This window comes from Takifugu flavidus, chromosome 20 (genome assembly GCF_003711565.1).
Source record: "Takifugu flavidus isolate HTHZ2018 chromosome 20, ASM371156v2, whole genome shotgun sequence".
NCBI lineage: Eukaryota > Metazoa > Chordata > Actinopteri > Tetraodontiformes > Tetraodontidae > Takifugu > Takifugu flavidus.
Genome location: NC_079539.1, coordinates 1,536,047 through 1,553,381, shown reverse-complemented (window position 1 = coordinate 1,553,381; position 17,335 = coordinate 1,536,047). Strand labels below are relative to the sequence as shown.

Genomic DNA, 17,335 nt, shown 5'->3' with positions numbered 1-17,335 from the left:
TGAGAGAAAGAGTGGGGAGCTCAGCTGAAAGCCACAGACTTAATTCTATGCATCATTAAGCAGTCTCACTCAATGCAACATCCCCTATACATCATCCACGCTCAGTAAACACAACGGTGACATTACATTAGCAACTGCAAATGAATTTTCTTTTTAGAAGGAAATTGAGAATACTCTGTTTCCCTCCCTCTCTTTTACCCTCTCTGCCGCTTCCAAAGCGTGAGTGCAGCCATTTTTTTTTAAAGAAAAAAAGAAAAGGGACACAGCAGAGAGGTATAAAGAAAACCAAAACACAAACAGCGTTTCCTGTCGCTCGCTGCTCGTCAGGAAGAAGAACACACACGGCTGTTCTGCAGCCTGCTGTAATTTATTTATAATGCAGCAATACCATTACGTACATGAACATTCTACCCATAGTGCTTTAGGAAATGTGGATTTTTATTTAAAGACTGTAGAGATGGAACAGGTTCCCATCATCAAGCCTAGAGCTAGTTATTTATCAGTTAACCCACTAAATTAAGAATGTCTAACGCTGCACAAGCCTTTGCTGTACTGTAACCCACCACAAGAGGGCCACTGAGAACATTTTAACGAGTCATATCATCATGACATACGTTTTCCTGGACCTGGAAGCTTTTCTCCTTCAGTTTGAGTCCCCAAAAGAGATTTAGCCCTCGTGTCTGCAATTTCACAACCAGTTGGGATTTTTTTTGTTTTATTTTTTAATCTTTGAAGCTGGCAGTCCTGATAATGACTGATTGTTCTGGTCCATAAAAACAGTATTTCAACATCAACAAGGTAAAAACTTTCCTTCTGAGGAGTTTTCTGGAATTAATGAACAAAGAAACCCATTATGGTGGTACAATGAAAACTAAGCTGAACAGTGTAAGAATATGTAATGAATAATTATGCATATTTGCACCAATTATCCCCCCCCCCACCCCCCCGAAACTAGCCAGTCTCTGAGACTCGGAAACCTATTAAGGCCGCGCTATAGATCATCCCATCCGCTGTGGCATATATATATAGATCAGTTGGCTCATTTGAGGAATATTGAATCGGTTACAGTAAAGTAAGCCCCCAGATTGAGTCAAATGTAAAAATCCATGCATGTGTGAGGAGCTGTCAGCGGGTGCTGTCATGACGGATGGCGCCAGGTCTCCGTTACAGCGAGAGGTGATAAAAAAGTCAAATTATGAGTGCCGGGGAGGGACAAGAGAGTGCAGGGGAGCAAAGACAGGGAAAGGAGAATTGGACCAGATCCGACAAATGATTAGGGCAATCAGTCAATCTAGGACATCTTGGACGGAGGAAAGTGCTATTTCCTCCCAGCACAGTTTGGGGTCGGGGGTCAGTGAGGGGTCAAGAGTATGACCCCTGACCTCCCACTAGCTAGGAGTTATTGATTCATGTTCAGCGAGGTTTACTCATGTTATTATCTGCTAAACATGATAGCTTTCCAATTACAGGGAGTTACAGTCGTCATAGAGACAATAAGGATGCGTAAATATAGCAGCACAGGCGCGTACACAATATTTGTGTATTAGATGCTACATATGACTGAAAAGGAAAAAGCTAACAATGTGCTGTTGCGCTCAGTCTTATCTCATTCCCTTTAACTGCTGCACGGAACTCCGAACTCAGTCGTATCTGGTAGCATCAGGGTTTATCCTGACACCACCTTAGTGTTTCTGCTTTCTGTCTCTGGAGCATCAAACAGAACCAAGGACCCCCTGCTGGGCTGACCCTGGCACCTACCCCCCTGAGGTGTGAACCTCTGTTCACTAGCTGATAGAGCTGATCATCTTTAAAGCCACCCCGCCCTGTTTATGACTCTACAGTTTAAACACACACACACACACAGATATGGGAGGAATGTGGACATTTGGTGTTTGTTTATCGTTCAGCAACATCACTTACGGTCCTAATCTAGAAGGACTCCGATTAACCAAATAAGCCAAATAAACTGTCCCCAACACTGTAACTGTGACCATGATATGAGTCTGGTCGCAAATTTACAAGAGGAGGGGGAATGGAGGGGAGGGGGCGTTTCAACAGAGCAGAAAATAGAAAAGAAATGAGGATAAAATAACATCAGCAGGACAACAAAATTAGCAGTCTGGCTAATGCAGCATGCAGCATGAATAAATTCCCATGCTGGAGACACGGGAAAACGGTCATTTTAGTAATCACTGCCCCACACTGCAGCACTTTGCTACACTTTGTCTGCAGTGTAAAATAACAATATAGAGGTAAATGTGAGTACTGTGAGTGTGAACACAGCAGTTTAATTAAGTCACAGGATCGTACCTGCCCTTTAATTTTTTTGTCGCTCCCCCTGTGACTCAATCAGACTCTGCCCTTCATTTCCCCTGTGTGGGAGGCCAGTGTGCTGGCCTGAGTAGCTGGGAAAGTCCCATGATTTATGGCCTCTTGCAGGCCTGACTGCCTCTCACCTCGCTGGAGATAGAGCCAGAGGTAAGGAGGAGTGGTTCTTACAGTCCACTCTGCAGTTGGGTTTAAAGGCAGCCTTTCCCACCCTAATGCTGTCGAATGATTCAACAGGGAAGATTCATCATCAGTTGGGCATATTTTTGCAGGTGGGTGAGATGTTAGTGATTAAGCACTCCTCCGAGAGAGAGACACGTTTATCCAGGCTTTTATTCCCTTTATTTTTGAATTTGTGCACCATAGATTAAAATATGTGTATTTGTATGAGCAAATTAGATGAGAACAGGTCCTCCCTCTTTTTGGTTTACCCGAGAAAGCCAGTTCTTGTTTAATATTTACCTTGACACAGTTTGCCCAGGCCGAACGTCCCACTCTGCCGTGTCGACAGTATTCAAATTTACACGCTAGAAATTCACCATCACGTGAGACCACACGCATGGCGCAGCGGATGAATCATTAAGAGGTCAATTTTGAGAATTTATGCACTTGTTTCGGTCTTGATCAGAGTCAGAAATATTAAGTCCAACCAACCTTACATGGAGAGACACACACCGGCACACATGCCGGCAGCGTGGCAGAGACTCAAGGCCAAGAGAGGAGGTTTATTTTTATCATAGGCAAAGGCGCCAAATCGTGTTGGTATGTAGGGGACTATATAAATGCAAATTGTACTGGCGAGCCATTAGTCCTGAAAAAGGTCTGTATGTAAATGCACTATAGGACCACAGCAGAGCAGTCGTCCAGGTCAGATTAGTGGGGTTTGTGGCAAATGTGCTGCAAAAGACAAAATAGAAAAATACTCAGAAAACGCAATTGACCTGTGGTAAATCATGGTGAACAAGGTGAGCAGTTGAGTAATTGAATGGCCAAGGTGCTTCTGTTGGCTTATTGTACTGTATATTCAGGAGATTTACTGAATTCATTTCACCGTATGTAAGGTGGTTTTTCCGATATCAATTTTTTTTTGTGTGTCGAATTGGACCTGAGCACACGTGACTGTATTTAGCTGAATCTAAAAACATAGGTCAACGAAAGGACAATATCGTGTTGGTGATATTGTGTTGATAATAAAGAAATTACGATTATTAAAGGACATTATAAACTAGGGCACTGGGTGGCATCGTTCACATGAAGAAGACGATTTAATCATTTAGGCTTCAGTCTGGCAGACAAGACAAGCGCAACAGCGCCCTCTAGCCGAAAATACAGAGACTTACAGGCGTACCGCAATCTACCACACAGAGGCCTTATATTTACATTAGAAATAGGAATCATAGTCATTATATACAAAACATATCTTTCAGCTGAGAGGGAACATGTGTTCAATCACTGAATTGTGTATGTCTGGTAAACATGATGGAAAAAAAATACCCCAAAATAGATAAAGATCCGTGACGCATTCAGGTGAGACCGACTGCAATGCTGCACTTCTGCTCCTTCAGTTATTTCTTCCGAAACTTCATATTCCTGCAAACCCAGTTCATGCCGTCCTGTAAAGAAGCAGACCGCAGGGGTATGTAACTATCAGGTGTAGGTCATGAGTTGGCGCTGAGGGTCAGAGAAAATCAGTTTGGCATCTGATTAATGACTTATTTAACAGTGATTGTTTTGATTATGCCGATTAACATCAGGGTTAATGCTTACATAAGGAAAACAAAAGGAGCGACATAACAGCAAATCCTCTTTGGGTTTTAAAAAGAATCGTGCTTAACTTGGGACTTCTAATCTAGGTAATTGTATAAATAGTATACACGCAGTTTAAACACAGGCGGAACTTAATCAGATCAAAAGTAATCCAGGCTAATTAGGTTGATCTTAAGTAAAGTTGTTTCTTTCAAGAAACAACATAAATTGCAGCAATTTACATCATTTCTGAGCTCTCCAGCTCAGGTCTTGTGCAGGCTGCTGTGCGGTTTGTACCTGCAGCCCCTCTGCAGTGACAGCGGAGCAGGCCTGGACCTGCCACGTACGATCCCGGATGGTGTTCAGATCGAGAAGTTCTGCCAGCTCAGACACAGGAGCCGCCGTCATCAGGTCCTGCTTGTTGGCAAAGATCAATAATGGCACGCTGGCAAGCATTTCGTCCTCCAGCAACTCGGTCAACTTCTGGAAGAAAACACACACTCGGGGGTAACAGAAGGAAAAACCCTTAAAATGCTCATTTTGAAACCAAAATCTATGCGATAATCCAGATGTGTGACAGAGAAGATGTAGGATCCTGCTCACCAGGCTTGCCTCTTCGAATCGGTTTCTGTCTGAGCTGTCAATCACGTAGATCTGCAGCAGAGAACGTCTCAATCACAAAAGGTTCTAAACTTTCAGAGCCGGGCTTCAGAACCTCACCAAGACATCTGTGCTCTCAAAGTAATTCCTCCAATAGGGTCGGATCTTGCGCTGACCTCCAATGTCCCAAACATTCAGCCTGAAGCCGTCTGACTCAATACTCTTTAAATTAAAGCCCTGTTGTAAAATAACCAAAAGGTGCGTTACTTTTTGATAAATCCAAGCATTATGAGGGGAGACTTTTGAATGGGAAAACATCAGGACCTGTGTTGGGGTGATGTGGCTGATGTTTTCAGCTGCCAGCTGTTTCAGCACAGTGGTCTTGCCAGCGTTGTCCAAGCCAAGCAGCAACAAGTGCACCTCCTGCTCCGGAGACTGCTTCAGCCTGCGGAAAACGGACAACAGGCCCTGCATTGTGGAACAGCGGCAGCTGATGAAATTCAATGAAACGCCAGATTCAGGCAGAGATTTTTCTTTTTTTACTGCCGAACCAGCTCGGTTAGGTAAATCAGCACAGGTCAGAGGTCAGCACGGTGGCAAAAGAGTCCGAGACAGCTTGTAAACAAGGTCAATGCTATGCAACACTGCAGGAATCACACAGGAATCCGTCTGCAGATTTAGCGATTGGCTGCGTGCAGCGACTGACACGTTCGGCGGGCCGAGATTAGGCCTGTGCACTGTGGAGTGGCTGCCGTCCAACATGTGGCCGCCTATTTAGGGTTCAGTGTTCTGCTAATGCAGCCTGTCCTCAGTGTCAAAAAGAAAATTTACAGCAGACATTTGAAGCAGAACACAGCTGCATTTGAGCCCATGACAGTGTCCACCATTTAGAGACCATTTGCACTATTTCAACAGTTTTGATGATAAAACACTTTTACATTTAAAAAAAAAAAAACTATTACAACATTCTAGAGAAGGAATTACAGACATTTAAATGACCCGATGAGCCACTTCATCACAATCAGCCTGTTTTGGTCTATTGAAGGCATTTTTCCATGAGCTATAGCTTTCCAGGAAATAATAAAATCTGTCTGAATTACCTACCCTGAGACATTTATCAACAACAGTCACATCGTTGGTAAAAACACAAATATTAAAACGTCAAATTCCAAAGCAGCCGTGTGAATTGCTTCAACTCACCATGCTCTCTTGTGTTGTGCACGTTGCGGTCCCTGCTGTGACTGAGGGGATTAACATCTATGTCACCACAGAGCTGCTGCTCCGTGAGACAACAGCTGTCAAGATCTGCTGTCATGGAAACCACACTGTCAGTGTAAACAATACAGAATAGTTCCAAATACCATAGTAGCTGAAAAACATGTAGGCTGTCATTTTTAATTTTTTACAATGGAACTGATTTATGTGCATTATTGTACTGTATTTTAATTGTTTATTCTTAAGCAATTAGAGTGATCAAGGACATTGCTATACCCACAAATCGTTTAGAAATGAATTTAGCTGTTATGTTGGTGGTAATATCATAGAAAGGGCATTTGTAAATCATGCTGTATTGAGTGTCTTCATCTATAATTTATGATGTGTTTCAAAAGTAGAAGATAGGAGATGAGGGACAATATTAAATTCCTAAATCTGTAAATCCTGGCTAGATATGGAAAATATTCTATTTCGAAAATCACACATCGGTTGTCTTCATTCTGATTGTGCTGTCTCTTTATGAACGCTTTTAAAATAAAGGTTTTATTACCTTCCCACCATCACTCGTATTTGCGTCCTGGTCCCCTCAAACGTGCGCCCACAGCGCCCCCTACCGCTTAAATACCGCCTCCGGTTCACCGAGTGTTAATGCCGTCTGTGAGACGAGGAACAACAAAAACATGTCCGACAGCCACCGCCGGTAACCAACAACACCCGCGGCGACTTCCAGTCACCCCGGCAGCTCGACGATTCGACCGACTGCTATATGGTTCCCGTCGAGTCGACGGCTGACCGCCCAGAAACATGCCGCAGAAAACACTGGGATCCATTATAGGTCTCCTTTGCACCGCGACCAGCCTGGTTCAGGTAAGCCGGCGCCCGCGCCTCTGCTGTCGGCCGGCGCTGCTCAGCCGAGGCCGAGGCTCTGGGGTGGGTGAAGGCCTTCATCCGATCTTTTTTGTCTCCTCCACAAAGGAAACGGGCCACGGTCCGCTACTGTACACTGCGGATGACGTCAGTTACTGAAAGTTTTTACTTATATTTCGGGCTCGACTGGGACGGAAGGTTGGGATAGTTACTCAAAAGACACACGGGCGTGATATCTTATTTTTTTAAAGTTTAAATCGAGGTTAGCGTAGCTAATTGGTACCCGGTGTTTGGCGTATTTATTCAGCGAGGTTGATATTGGGTAGGTGGACAGGCAACAAAAGTACGCCATTCTCTCGCCTTTGAACTTCTATTTTTCTCCACAGTGGTACTTTTAAAAACAAGTTTGACCAAGATTCGATCACTTTGCGGGGCTCTTTTCCAGTAACGCCAACCCCATTCTGTTGTCGCTACCTCGATGTTGCGTTCAGGTGCTTTTGTTGTCTAAATGAAAGCGACGTCTCAAATGTGATGGCGACGGGTTTCAGACGGCCGGAGGTGAGCCTGGGAGGTGTGCACGGTCACTTGATGTTTCATGTCGTCTACGCTTCTGTCTTCCAGGGGAAGGACTTCTGTTTCGGTTTAAACAACGAGCAGTACCGCTGTGAGATGGGCTACTGCTGCGGAGAGACGGAGTGTTGCACATACTACTATGAACTCTGGTGTAAGTTGCAGGGGCTTTTCTTCTGCCCTCACTCTATATAAACGTGCACGATACGCCATGAGACAATTAAATGCATCGAGTGTTGCATTCATATGTGTGTGCGCTCAGACTCTGCAGATCAGATGCATCCACACTAGATTCAGTCCCCAACTAGAATCAGAACTGTTGGAAATTAGGTTAAAGTGCTGAGATGAAAGGAGAGAGATGGACACTGGCTACAAGAACTGTCATTTAGAAATATTTTGGTAACTAGATGATACAAGCAGATAAGGCCACATGGCCAGGATGTGTCATTTTTACGATGTTTTGCAAGCGCCAAGCAGCGTGGGCTTTGTAGGTGCGATAAGAAAACTGGAGCAAAGATATCAGGATTAATTTCCCAAGGTTTCCTGGGTTCATGACACGGTTACGAAGCCAAAGACTTTCACTTGAACCTCTGCCACGCTTCTCAGAATCCATGAAAGTGCAGTTCCTGGATGGCGTTGGTTGTTTTGGGTGGGCGCCAGCTGGAATTTACATGACGGGACATCGGGACGGGCTCTAGTAATCCACCTGTTCGGTTCTGCCATCAGCTTTTAATAATCACACACTTCATAGCCGCCCACAATCCTTCATGTTAGGAATTTTCAACTGCCTTTTATTAGTGTTGTACAGTTCTATCTTATTAAGGAAGGTACCTCCTCCCCTGCGGTCTTTGTTGCTTACACTCGCCTGTTTGCTTCCCCTCAACAGGGTTCTGGTTGGTATGGACCCTCATCATCATGCTCAGCTGTTGCTGTGCTTACCGACACCGCAGGGTCAAGATGCGACTTCAGCAGGAGCAACGCCAGCGGGAGATCAGCCTCATGGCCTACCAGGGAGCCTCCAGTTCCTTCATTTCTCCTCCTCCATTAAACCCAAGTGAGTGCATTTGGTATCCGTAGGAGTTTTCCAGAGCTCCCCCAGGTGCAGTTTGACCACCCAATAGGGACCAGAGACCGGCTTGTGTCCTAGAGTTGCTTTACGATGCCCCGTGGTTCAATTAAAACCTTTGACTTCAGGTTGTGCTGCCATGTGTTTGAACTTTGGCCCCCCTTCCACCCACACGGAACACACCCCGGACAATAAAGCAGCAAGCCGCGCCACGCTTCGCTCTGCTCTATAAACTGGAATGGCCTCCTTTTACCGAGAAAGGCGGGCAGCCATAAAGTCAAATATAAAGGCGCTGATCCTCATCCTCAGCCGTAGATGCAGTTTATTAGAGATTATATCAGACCTTCCCTGGAAGGCGCACGCATGTCAGCGTCTGAGGCTCGCAGCCAACGTTTCCATTTCATGGAAACATGAACTGTTTAGATGATGAGACACGGAGGCAGCCAGCCGGGCTCATTAAGACCATCCACACATGATTAAGCAACACTTCCCAATCAGTGTTAGTCTGGATAATAATGCTTTAATTATACTTTTTGTTTGCAATGAGAAGTACAGCGACAGAAGTGACTCTGGAAGCACATTTCCATGTTTTAATCCGATGTATCTGTGTGTTTTAAAGACGGCTGATGAGCGAGAGTTCTGCCGCGCTTCCAAAATAGATATTGGCTGCCACAGATAAACAGAAGGAAACCCAAGATATCAGCCCTTTGTTGATGTCAACGGGGGGGTTTATTAAAGCGGCTAAATAAGTAAATAATAAATACCAACAAAAAGGGAGTGAAAAAGGAAGCTTCAGACAAAACTAAACAGAGCTTTCAAAGGCACGAGCTTCCGTTGCTCTGGTCCGCTCACGTGCCTCATTTCAGTTTTCAGTTTTGTTATGATTTTTTTTTTTTTTCCAGGCTAAAATCCGAACGTTGCAGCTGCCTCTAGAACAATAGTGCTGCAGCGTTTTAGGTGCATTGTTGCGCATCTGCTCGGCTACAAGGAAGGAAGTGGCTGTGGTGGCGCCTGTCTTCTGCCACCTTTTCTTCTGTGTTCTGCTGATTAATTGTATTTGTTACGGGTGATGTTTAAAAGCTAATGCTGTTATATTCGATGTCTTCCAGGGTTCTGGAATGACTGCATGCTTCCCGACTACGAAGAAGTCGTGGGCCACCCCCCAACGCCGCCCCCTCCTTACTCTGAAACCCCGCCTGTAGTGACCTCGGCGCTGCTCCAACAAGTCAGCCAGATCGGCACCGCCTCCGCCCCGGAGCGTCTGGATGAGATGCGCCCCGGTGTGGAGCGCCAGGAGGTCGGCCCGCCGCCAGCTCAGGAGGCGGGGTCAACGCCGTCCCAGACGGAGCGCCACGCAGAGGAGAACGCGCAAGCTCCTCTGATGGCGGCGGAGGAGGAGGAGGAGGAAGACGAGGAGCTCGTCACCCGCCGCCGCCACGTAACCGGCGACTCTGGGATCGAGGTGTGCGTCTGCCAGCTCGACGTCGACGAGGGATCGGGCCTGGAGGAGGAGAGCGACGACGAGCACCGCACGTGCAAGACGAACGGGCGGGACTGCTGCTCTGGACCGCAGCAGACCCTCAAACAGAAGGAGCCCCCCTCGGACCTGCCCAACCAGGCTGCCAGCACCAGCACTGCGGACCACATCGTGTGACTCCCAGCAAGACCAAGCAGCCCGTCGATGTGGCTCTGCTCAACACAGGGTGATTTAAGACTGCCGTTATCATCCCCATCATCACCATCATCATCTTCACCATCACCAGGAAGCAAAGACCAGGCCTGGTGTCAGGATGGCGATGATAACCACCCTTAATTTACTTTCAGTGGAAGACGGATCGCACGGCGTGTGGACAGAAACTCCTTTTTTGTGTTTGGCTTTGCTGTTCATCACCGGGGAAACCAGCAAACGGGCGCCGCCGCTCCGATGGTTTTGTAGCGAGAAAAGCGGCGACCACAACCCGACCGTCTCCTGACTCCGGCCCTCTGCGTTTCCCGCCGCTGCGCTCGGCTTCGGTCGCAACATTTCCGTCCATCCCGGCGTCTCGCCTGCGGCAGGATGGACGCGGACACGGTTGACGTTCGTCCCCCCCCGCGCCGTCGAGAACCAGCAGACGGTTGCTCGCCGCGGCTCCTTTTCACGCCGCGCGAGCGTTTATGCGCGCTGGGAAATGTAGGGCACAGCTGCACGGGTGAGGTCAGCTCCTGATGTCATCGCAAACGTTGGCGTGAAGCCTGTGGAGCTGTTCTCATCTGGAATGGGGGGGCGGGGGGGGGATCCAGAAATTGCACAGATGTCTTTTGCCGCGCAACTCTTGCTTTACGGCCAAGAGGGCGGCGCCACCCGTACCAACTAACCAGCCTTATGGTGGCGTGCTGGCGCATTTCAGAGTGGACGGTTTGATCATTTCTACTAATAGTCTGTTTGATGTTTCTAACAAAGGATGTATGAGCTTTTTTTACCATTTCATAACCGGTTGTGGTCATTTGGGAGCCGTGGATCTGGCTTTTAATGGCAACAAAGCCGTGGAGAGGGCGGCTCGGGCGCCGCGGGGCAGGAGGGAGTTGATCCTTCAGCGTGTATCTCTTGCATGAGGCATGTTTTCTTTGCTCATGGGTTTGTCCTTGTGGTGTTAGCCGAAAGTAGCTAGACAAGCGTGCACCCAGATGCCGGGGTGAAGTGGCCTGAGGTTAAATTTGGGTGTGTTTTTAGTGTGGCTGTGTTTTGCAGTGCTACAGTAGTTAAATGGCTGCCTTCGTTTCTAGATGAGCCCTGCAGCTTTTTGCGGCCTGGGGGGGATTTGCGGTGGTATTTTCCGTTTGCAGCCAAGGGGGGGAAGCACGATCAGACGCAGGCTCTGTTCACTGCTGGCAGAGCTGCAGTGTTAAAATGCATGCTTCTGTGTGTATTCTATACAAGTATGGATTTAAGAATAGCAGCTGTGTGTTTGGATAGGAACCCTTTATTTCAGCCAATGTTTCATTGCTCACAGTGGTTCATCAGCTTTCAATCTGCTCTGCTACTAAAACGCCCAAATGTGCAAAACCTCACAGCTCAGTCATTCTTGCACAACTTACTGACATCGGCGTGAATCCAGGGCAGCTGGACATCTGCTTTCATGTATTCAGCGTCATAAGCTTCATCTGAATTCACCATCTCGGCAATATAAGTGTTATCACCAAACATGGTGCGTTTTAAAATCAAACTGTTGGTACTGTATATATTTTCATGTAACCACATTGGGAGCAAATGCTAACATTTTGCTTGCTAGTTCTGCATGTAAAGTTGTCCTACCAAAACCTGCAGCGCTGGAACGGCCGTGCTTCGGTTTCTGGAGTCCCCGAGCTACAATTTTAGCTGCCCTGCATACCGGCTTGGCTCAAGGTTAGCAAAGCGCTACGAGCGTGTGCGGCTGATGTGCGGCTCCCCGAGGTTTAAAGTTTCATTCCGTGTCCATTTAAATAGCCTAATGAAACATGCTTTTTGGCAGGTTTGCAGCCCTGGTGCAAACATGTCGGCCAGCTCCTCAGAGGGGCTGTTGTGCTTTAAACTCCCATTAGTGACAGAAGACATTTTCTTCCCCCAGCAACACACCTGAAGCTGCCTTGCTGCATCTCTAGTCAACGTTGATGATTTCGGAGGTGCAAGATAAAATGTTAATAACTCTGTGCCGAAAACCGACGCGCTACGGCCTTATTATTTAATCTGATGTAGATTATGCTGTGGATTACCTTTGAAATATGACGTTTGTGTTGACCCAAGCACCCGCTCGCTCTAGCTCAGCTTGCTGTTTGAGAAGAGGATGTGGTTTGAAGGCATTTAAACAATAGTGGCTCGGTCTCGCTGTCGTTTTTGGGATCGGATTTAAAATGCGTCGTTGCTGTTTGTGAAGATTTAGAATTTCTCCCAGCGAATCGGAAGCGGTTAGCATTAAAATGAACGTCCTTTTCTGTGGGCGTGTTCTGTTTTGTGCAGGACGAAACGGACCGTTGAGCTCTCTTCAAAGGTCCGCTGGCGTGTGTTGGCATAGCTGAATCTGGGGGCAGGGTGGAGGTGTTCTGATTTTGCAGAAGTGAGTGCGTGAAATGGAGACGTGTCGTTTCTCTAGCAGCTAGCATGCCTGCTGACATGTTTACTGACATTAAGGGCTATATCCATTCTGTCCATCCATCCATCCGTCTGCTCTGTTCCTTCAGAAACCACAGTTGCCAAAACCCAGTGTGAGAATGTGCTCAGACCCGGCTCTGATGTCATATTTAACAATAACTGATTGTATATGGGTGAAAGAATATATATATATTTTTATAGGCAAAGTCACGTGCGTGACGCGACTCCCCGCCGTCCCGAGGAGTTATTATTTGGGCTGTTTTGTGGACCGCGACATCACAAACCGCATAAAGGTCACGTCCAACCGGGCGGAAGTGTCAACACGATGATCAGCCAAAGCCACCGCCGTGTCCACACTACACACGTCATTACCGCTCCCGCTCCGCGCGCGCGCCCGTGCGCGTGCATGAGAGATCTAGTCTCTATTGTTTCCTCAGTCTCAGGGTTCTTTAACAACCAGTGCTCCAGGTTCACCACATTTCTGACCGTCATAAACCAAAGCCGTGGCCTCCTCGTGTGTCTGCATCTCTGTAGCCCCCCCCCCCCACTTCAAGTAGGCTATGCAAATACAAAACAAACAAAAGGACAAACTGGTAAATGCTGCCGTCATTTTGTCTGAGCACGGTTGAAAGCAATAGAAGTCTGCGTGGCACTGTACTGTAATCTAGTTAATTTGTGTACATTTATTGTTAAAAATACCTGTAATGCTACTATAAAGATGTGAGTGCTTGAGTTTGAAAAGCCTTTTTTTTTTTCATCCTTTTTGGTGTTACCCTGTCCCTTTTCAACCACTAACTCTTTGTACTCCTGACATATTATTGTCTGTCAGCTGAATCCTTGTTTCTGTCGGCCTCCTTATCGGTTCCCCATCCACATCGCGACAGATTGAGACGTGGGCAACACCAACCAAACGGAGCCAAAATCGGAACCATCTTCGGAGGTGAAAGACGTTCCTACAAGCCAAAATGATAATTTAAGAAAAAGAGAGGAAAAAAAAAAAGGCGAACGATGAATAAAATGTTCTGCTTTATGGAGACATTTGCGTGTACTCATTGGGTCATTTGTATTTTATTTTTTTAATAAAACCAACATTGGCACTTAACCGGGTCTTGTGTTTACTCTCCGTACGTCCAATACGAGCTGTTGATTAATAATTAAGGGGGATTCTCAGGATTGGCTTTACTGATCTTATGTGAAATACATGAGGCACATTTTCATATAAAACAGCAATTTGACAAAAGTACAGCAGTATGTTGTAAAAGTCACAGGAAACGCAAACATGAAGCCACGGCAACGCCACGGTCCGAGGTGGGCTTCTGAGGTGAAAGGTCACACAACACAGGCAAGCACATTGATGAATAAACAGTTGTATCTCAGCCCTCTATGATTAAATATGTCCCTTTTTAAAAAAAAAAAAAAACTTTTCATCATTTATTTTCATGATAAAATGGCCTCATTGGGTAAAAACGTAGATAAATTATTTTTTTAAAAAAAACTAAAAACAGAAGGCTTGATTGTAAGTTTTGGTTGGGGAAAAAACAACAAAGCAACCACTAAAAAGTCTAAATAAATTAAAAGACTGAGTCACAGTTGAAGCATCAGCTCCTGTCAGTCAAGTTGCGCACACGAAGCTCTGCTGCCCCCTGCTGGTGCGCCGCAGCCTTTCACTTCTCAGGGACTCCAGTACTGACTCCGCTCTACATCTAGTTTATTCCAGCTTCTTCATCAATAGAAGCGTTTGCGTCTGCTCTCTTTCCACTGGTTGTAGCCCACCAGACCGATGATGATGAGGAAGATGCAGCCCAGCATGGAGAAGAGCACAGTGAAGAAAATGGCCACGGTGCTCATCCCCTCTTCAGCTGGAACCACTGAACACAACATATGACGTTAGAAGAGTAACACGGTGAAGAGGCTGAAGGTGTGCGTTTGTCTTACGTCTCAGCAGTTCAAAGTTGTCCACACTGGGTATTGTTATCTCCTCCTCCTCCTCTTCCTCTTCCTTTTCGCTCCGGATCACCGTCAGTTCGTAGAGTTTCAGGGAAATTATATCGTGGTTATCTATCGACAGAACCGAGGACGGACCTTCAGAAAAACCACGTGCCAACGCCCACGTGCCGACGCAGTTTAAGACACTGAAGCGTATATTTACCCGAAAGGTCTCCAGTCAAGGCTGTGGCACCAAAATAGTAGCCGCGGGGAAGCTGAACACCAGGTAAATCCAGGCAGTCCCTCCACTCGTGCTGTCCATCGATGTCTATCATCACCTGGGCAACAGAGGGGTCTTCACAGAAGCCTGTGGCATCTCATTCTACGTGGTCCTCAACGGCGTGAGCGCCGGGCCGGGCCGGGCCCCCGCTGTGCTAACCAAGAGCGCCACTCACCGTGAGCCGGCGCCGGACGTATCTGATGAAGAGGAATGTGTCGTGTTTGAGGTTGCGCACCATGGCGTTGCAGCCGCCCAGCTCCGTGGGGCGGCCGTCCCGCTCGTGGTCGTAGCCGATGGTGCCGTTGCCGACCATAGCCAGAACATAAGGGAAGATCCTCTTGGGAAGGGGGGGGGCAGAGAGAGGGGAGTCAGTTTAAACCGCCTCTTCATTATCTACATCTACTCATAAAAACCACAAGCAGGAAGACGAGCTTTCCACAACTTCTCGGGCTTGACGCCAAACCAAATAACATCCGTCGTCCCACGAGCTGAGAACGCTTTAGCATGCGCGATTTCAGATTGATCACTATTAGCATGTTAGTTTAACACCACACGGCAACCATGCAGGGACGAAACAGGACAAGAGGATGCTGGGAGTCTGAGGAACGGGCTCGGTGTTTTGGGTTTAAACGCTCCGAAGGCAGGTTACCTGTGTGCGAGGAGTGTATCTTTTCTTCTGTGCCTGTCTCCAAAAGGTTGCAGGAAAGAACACAGAGCCCTTTTACAAAGCTTTCGGTCACGGTCGCGCTTGCTTCAAAGCCGTCTTAACGCCGCCACCACGTGTTAAATCTGAGCAGCGCCGTTTCTGCGTACCTCTAAGTGCTTCTCCTCGTTAGGATACGTGTCCACAAACACGCCCAGACCGGTAAAGTTGTCCATGTTTCCAAAGACAGGACCTGTAAAACAACACAAACACAAGGTATTGACATCACCACCGCGGGGACGGCCGGACCTACAGCGCTCACCTTTCTGCATGCGTTCCTTGCTGTACCAAATGGCCAGACCGTCTCCGTTCAGGTTCTTCTTTCCCTGACCGTGAATTTTAAAGTGCACCTGCATCTCCCAGTCTTTCAGATGACAAGGCTGGAAACACACGCAAGAAAATGCTGCCAACAAGCCGACGTTTTAGCACGTTTTCACTGTAAAGTGCATTAGTTAGCTTGAGGAACTTGCTAAGGATTCTACCTTTCGATGCCACCTCACTACGGGAACACATGGCTGAGGTAAATACTCACAATCCGGCTCCAGACTGCCCCCTGCCTGCTCTGCATGTCAGGTGTGAGGCGCACCTGCTCGGTGGTTACCATGGCGTCGCCCATCAGCTCCCAGTGGGAGGAGCTTAAGGAGCCCACACCTGGGTACACAATCATCACTGACCACCAGAACAGCTGACGCAGCACGGTTGAGTTGTTATTCATTCAAAAGAAAAAACACAATTCTGATTATTGACTAAACGAGTGCTGCTTTGGCTTCGGCACGATTACGTTTAAATCCACAAACCGTTAAATCAAACTAGAATAATAATGTAAGTTAATATTTTTTATTCTGGAAACATCCGCCGCCTTCTCCCCCATGAGTCCAGCAGCGTTACCTTGGTACGGCTTAGAAAGCGAATACTCTCGCTTTAAAAACTCCTCCATTTCATGGTCATCATCGGCGGAACACAGGCTTGTGGTAATAATAAGAAAAACAAAGGCCCATCGTGGTTTTAAAGGCATTATTTTCCGCAGGATTGTAATTTTGGACTCCCTATACAGATGATTCCCACAGACTGCAGCCATCGTAGGACAAGGTTCCGCCCACTGAATGATCCTCTTCCTTTCGATTGGTTCACCGAGTTACATGGCCCGATATTATTGGCTATTTACCCTGTCAATCATATATGATGCATTTGATTGGACAGTCCGCGCAGCGATAGCGATAATATGAATTGCCCGTTCGAAAAAGTAATGAAGTCAAATTAGACGGTTGTCTAAATCAGTCCCGTCCTATTGTTATTCAAGATTATTTGGTATGTTGGCTAGCAAAATTCAAGTTTTGTACACACTGTGCACTGCTGAAACCTAAGCTAAACGTTGTCACATAACCTTTTGGTGGAGGGAATACATAGATAAGCGTTTTTCCAGATTTAACGCCTATAAAAGAAATTAAATACACGTCGTGAAATTTAATTATATACTGTATGAGTGAAAATAAATGGAATGGAGGACACCTGAACTGCTATAAATCCACAATCCATCCTAACGCCACCTCTTTACTGCAATAGAACCCAAGATTGCCTACATATTATAGTACAGATCATTTACGCGTGTAGAAATGAATGGCAATAAAAGTAATTAAAGGACTACAAACTATTCCCTATTTGTTTTTCTCTTTTATTTTGTCTGATGTGTTTTAAATTTCTAAATAGTTCTGGTGGTATCGTAGCTGTTGTAATTCACACTTTAATTCACACGATGGCGCTATTGCGCTTAAAAGTAGTTGGCCGGCTACCAGAAAAGAAGACCTAAACCAACAAACCGGTCCGCTCGGCTTTCACGCCTCCTTCACCGTCCTTGCGGTGTGGCAATTATGTAGTTTTACGTTTACTAGGATGGCGACGGCCTCCCTTGCCCTCTCACGGCTTTTGATT

General features: G+C 46.6%; 3 protein-coding genes across 6 annotated transcripts; 1 reads left to right on the top strand and 2 right to left on the bottom strand.

Moving 5' to 3' along the window:
• Positions 1 to 349: 349 nt before the first annotated feature.
• Positions 350 to 6,579, bottom strand: LOC130516978 (ADP-ribosylation factor-like protein 3). Of its 2 annotated transcripts, XR_008947617.1 has the most exons (8): positions 6,440 to 6,579; positions 5,875 to 5,982; positions 4,999 to 5,142; positions 4,795 to 4,911; positions 4,678 to 4,728; positions 4,372 to 4,557; positions 3,823 to 3,941; positions 350 to 3,225 (listed from the first exon to the last, which is right to left on the bottom strand). XR_008947617.1 is itself a non-coding variant. In XM_057018459.1 (7 exons), the coding sequence occupies exons 2-7, from the start codon at positions 5,929 to 5,931 to the stop codon at positions 3,894 to 3,896; spliced, it is 603 nt and encodes a 200-aa protein (XP_056874439.1). In that variant the 5' UTR covers positions 5,932 to 5,982; positions 6,440 to 6,579; the 3' UTR covers positions 3,575 to 3,893. The 2 variants fall into 2 exon arrangements, 1 of the variants encoding a protein (XP_056874439.1); XM_057018459.1 differs by lacking the exon at positions 350 to 3,225 and having other exon boundaries at positions 3,575 to 3,941.
• wbp1 (WW domain binding protein 1) lies at positions 6,505 to 13,599 on the top strand. Its single transcript, XM_057018457.1, has 4 exons — positions 6,505 to 6,756; positions 7,378 to 7,480; positions 8,213 to 8,380; positions 9,502 to 13,599. The coding sequence occupies exons 1-4, from the start codon at positions 6,694 to 6,696 to the stop codon at positions 10,044 to 10,046; spliced, it is 879 nt and encodes a 292-aa protein (XP_056874437.1). The 5' UTR covers positions 6,505 to 6,693; the 3' UTR covers positions 10,047 to 13,599.
• lman2la (lectin, mannose-binding 2-like a) lies at positions 13,536 to 16,518 on the bottom strand. Of its 3 annotated transcripts, XM_057018454.1 has the most exons (9): positions 16,295 to 16,518; positions 15,939 to 16,057; positions 15,669 to 15,786; positions 15,517 to 15,599; positions 15,353 to 15,385; positions 14,879 to 15,040; positions 14,647 to 14,761; positions 14,433 to 14,555; positions 13,536 to 14,365 (listed from the first exon to the last, which is right to left on the bottom strand). In XM_057018454.1, the coding sequence occupies exons 1-9, from the start codon at positions 16,482 to 16,484 to the stop codon at positions 14,223 to 14,225; spliced, it is 1,086 nt and encodes a 361-aa protein (XP_056874434.1). In that variant the 5' UTR covers positions 16,485 to 16,518; the 3' UTR covers positions 13,536 to 14,222. The 3 variants fall into 3 exon arrangements, with proteins under 3 accessions (XP_056874434.1, XP_056874435.1, XP_056874436.1); XM_057018455.1 differs by lacking the exon at positions 15,353 to 15,385; XM_057018456.1 differs by lacking the exons at positions 15,939 to 16,057; positions 16,295 to 16,518 and adding an exon at positions 15,889 to 15,934 and having other exon boundaries at positions 15,669 to 15,809.
• Between the last annotated feature and the right edge of the window lie 817 nt (positions 16,519 to 17,335).

What these genes read in the sequence shown, in the direction of transcription:
- LOC130516978 (XM_057018459.1), bottom strand. Translation starts at nt 5,931, where the DNA reads ATGTTAATCCCCTCAGTCACAGCAGGGACCGCAACGTGCACAACACAA. An exon ending in GCCACATCACCCCAACACAG is followed by an intron (nt 4,912 to 4,998) that starts GTCCTGATGTTT and finishes ATTTTACAACAG; the next exon opens with GGCTTTAATTTAAAGAGTAT. An exon ending in GATTCGAAGAGGCAAGCCTG is followed by an intron (nt 4,558 to 4,677) that starts GTGAGCAGGATC and finishes GTTTTCTTCCAG; the next exon opens with AAGTTGACCGAGTTGCTGGA.
- wbp1 (XM_057018457.1), top strand. Translation starts at nt 6,694, where the DNA reads ATGCCGCAGAAAACACTGGGATCCATTATAGGTCTCCTTTGCACCGCG. An exon ending in ATACTACTATGAACTCTGGT is followed by an intron (nt 7,481 to 8,212) that starts GTAAGTTGCAGG and finishes TCCCCTCAACAG; the next exon opens with GGTTCTGGTTGGTATGGACC. An exon ending in TCCTCCTCCATTAAACCCAA is followed by an intron (nt 8,381 to 9,501) that starts GTGAGTGCATTT and finishes GATGTCTTCCAG; the next exon opens with GGTTCTGGAATGACTGCATG.
- lman2la (XM_057018454.1), bottom strand. Translation starts at nt 16,484, where the DNA reads ATGGCTGCAGTCTGTGGGAATCATCTGTATAGGGAGTCCAAAATTACA. An exon ending in GCTTTCTAAGCCGTACCAAG is followed by an intron (nt 16,058 to 16,294) that starts GTAACGCTGCTG and finishes TTGTGTACCCAG; the next exon opens with GTGTGGGCTCCTTAAGCTCC. An exon ending in CAACTTTGAACTGCTGAGAC is followed by an intron (nt 14,366 to 14,432) that starts GTAAGACAAACG and finishes TGTTGTGTTCAG; the next exon opens with TGGTTCCAGCTGAAGAGGGG.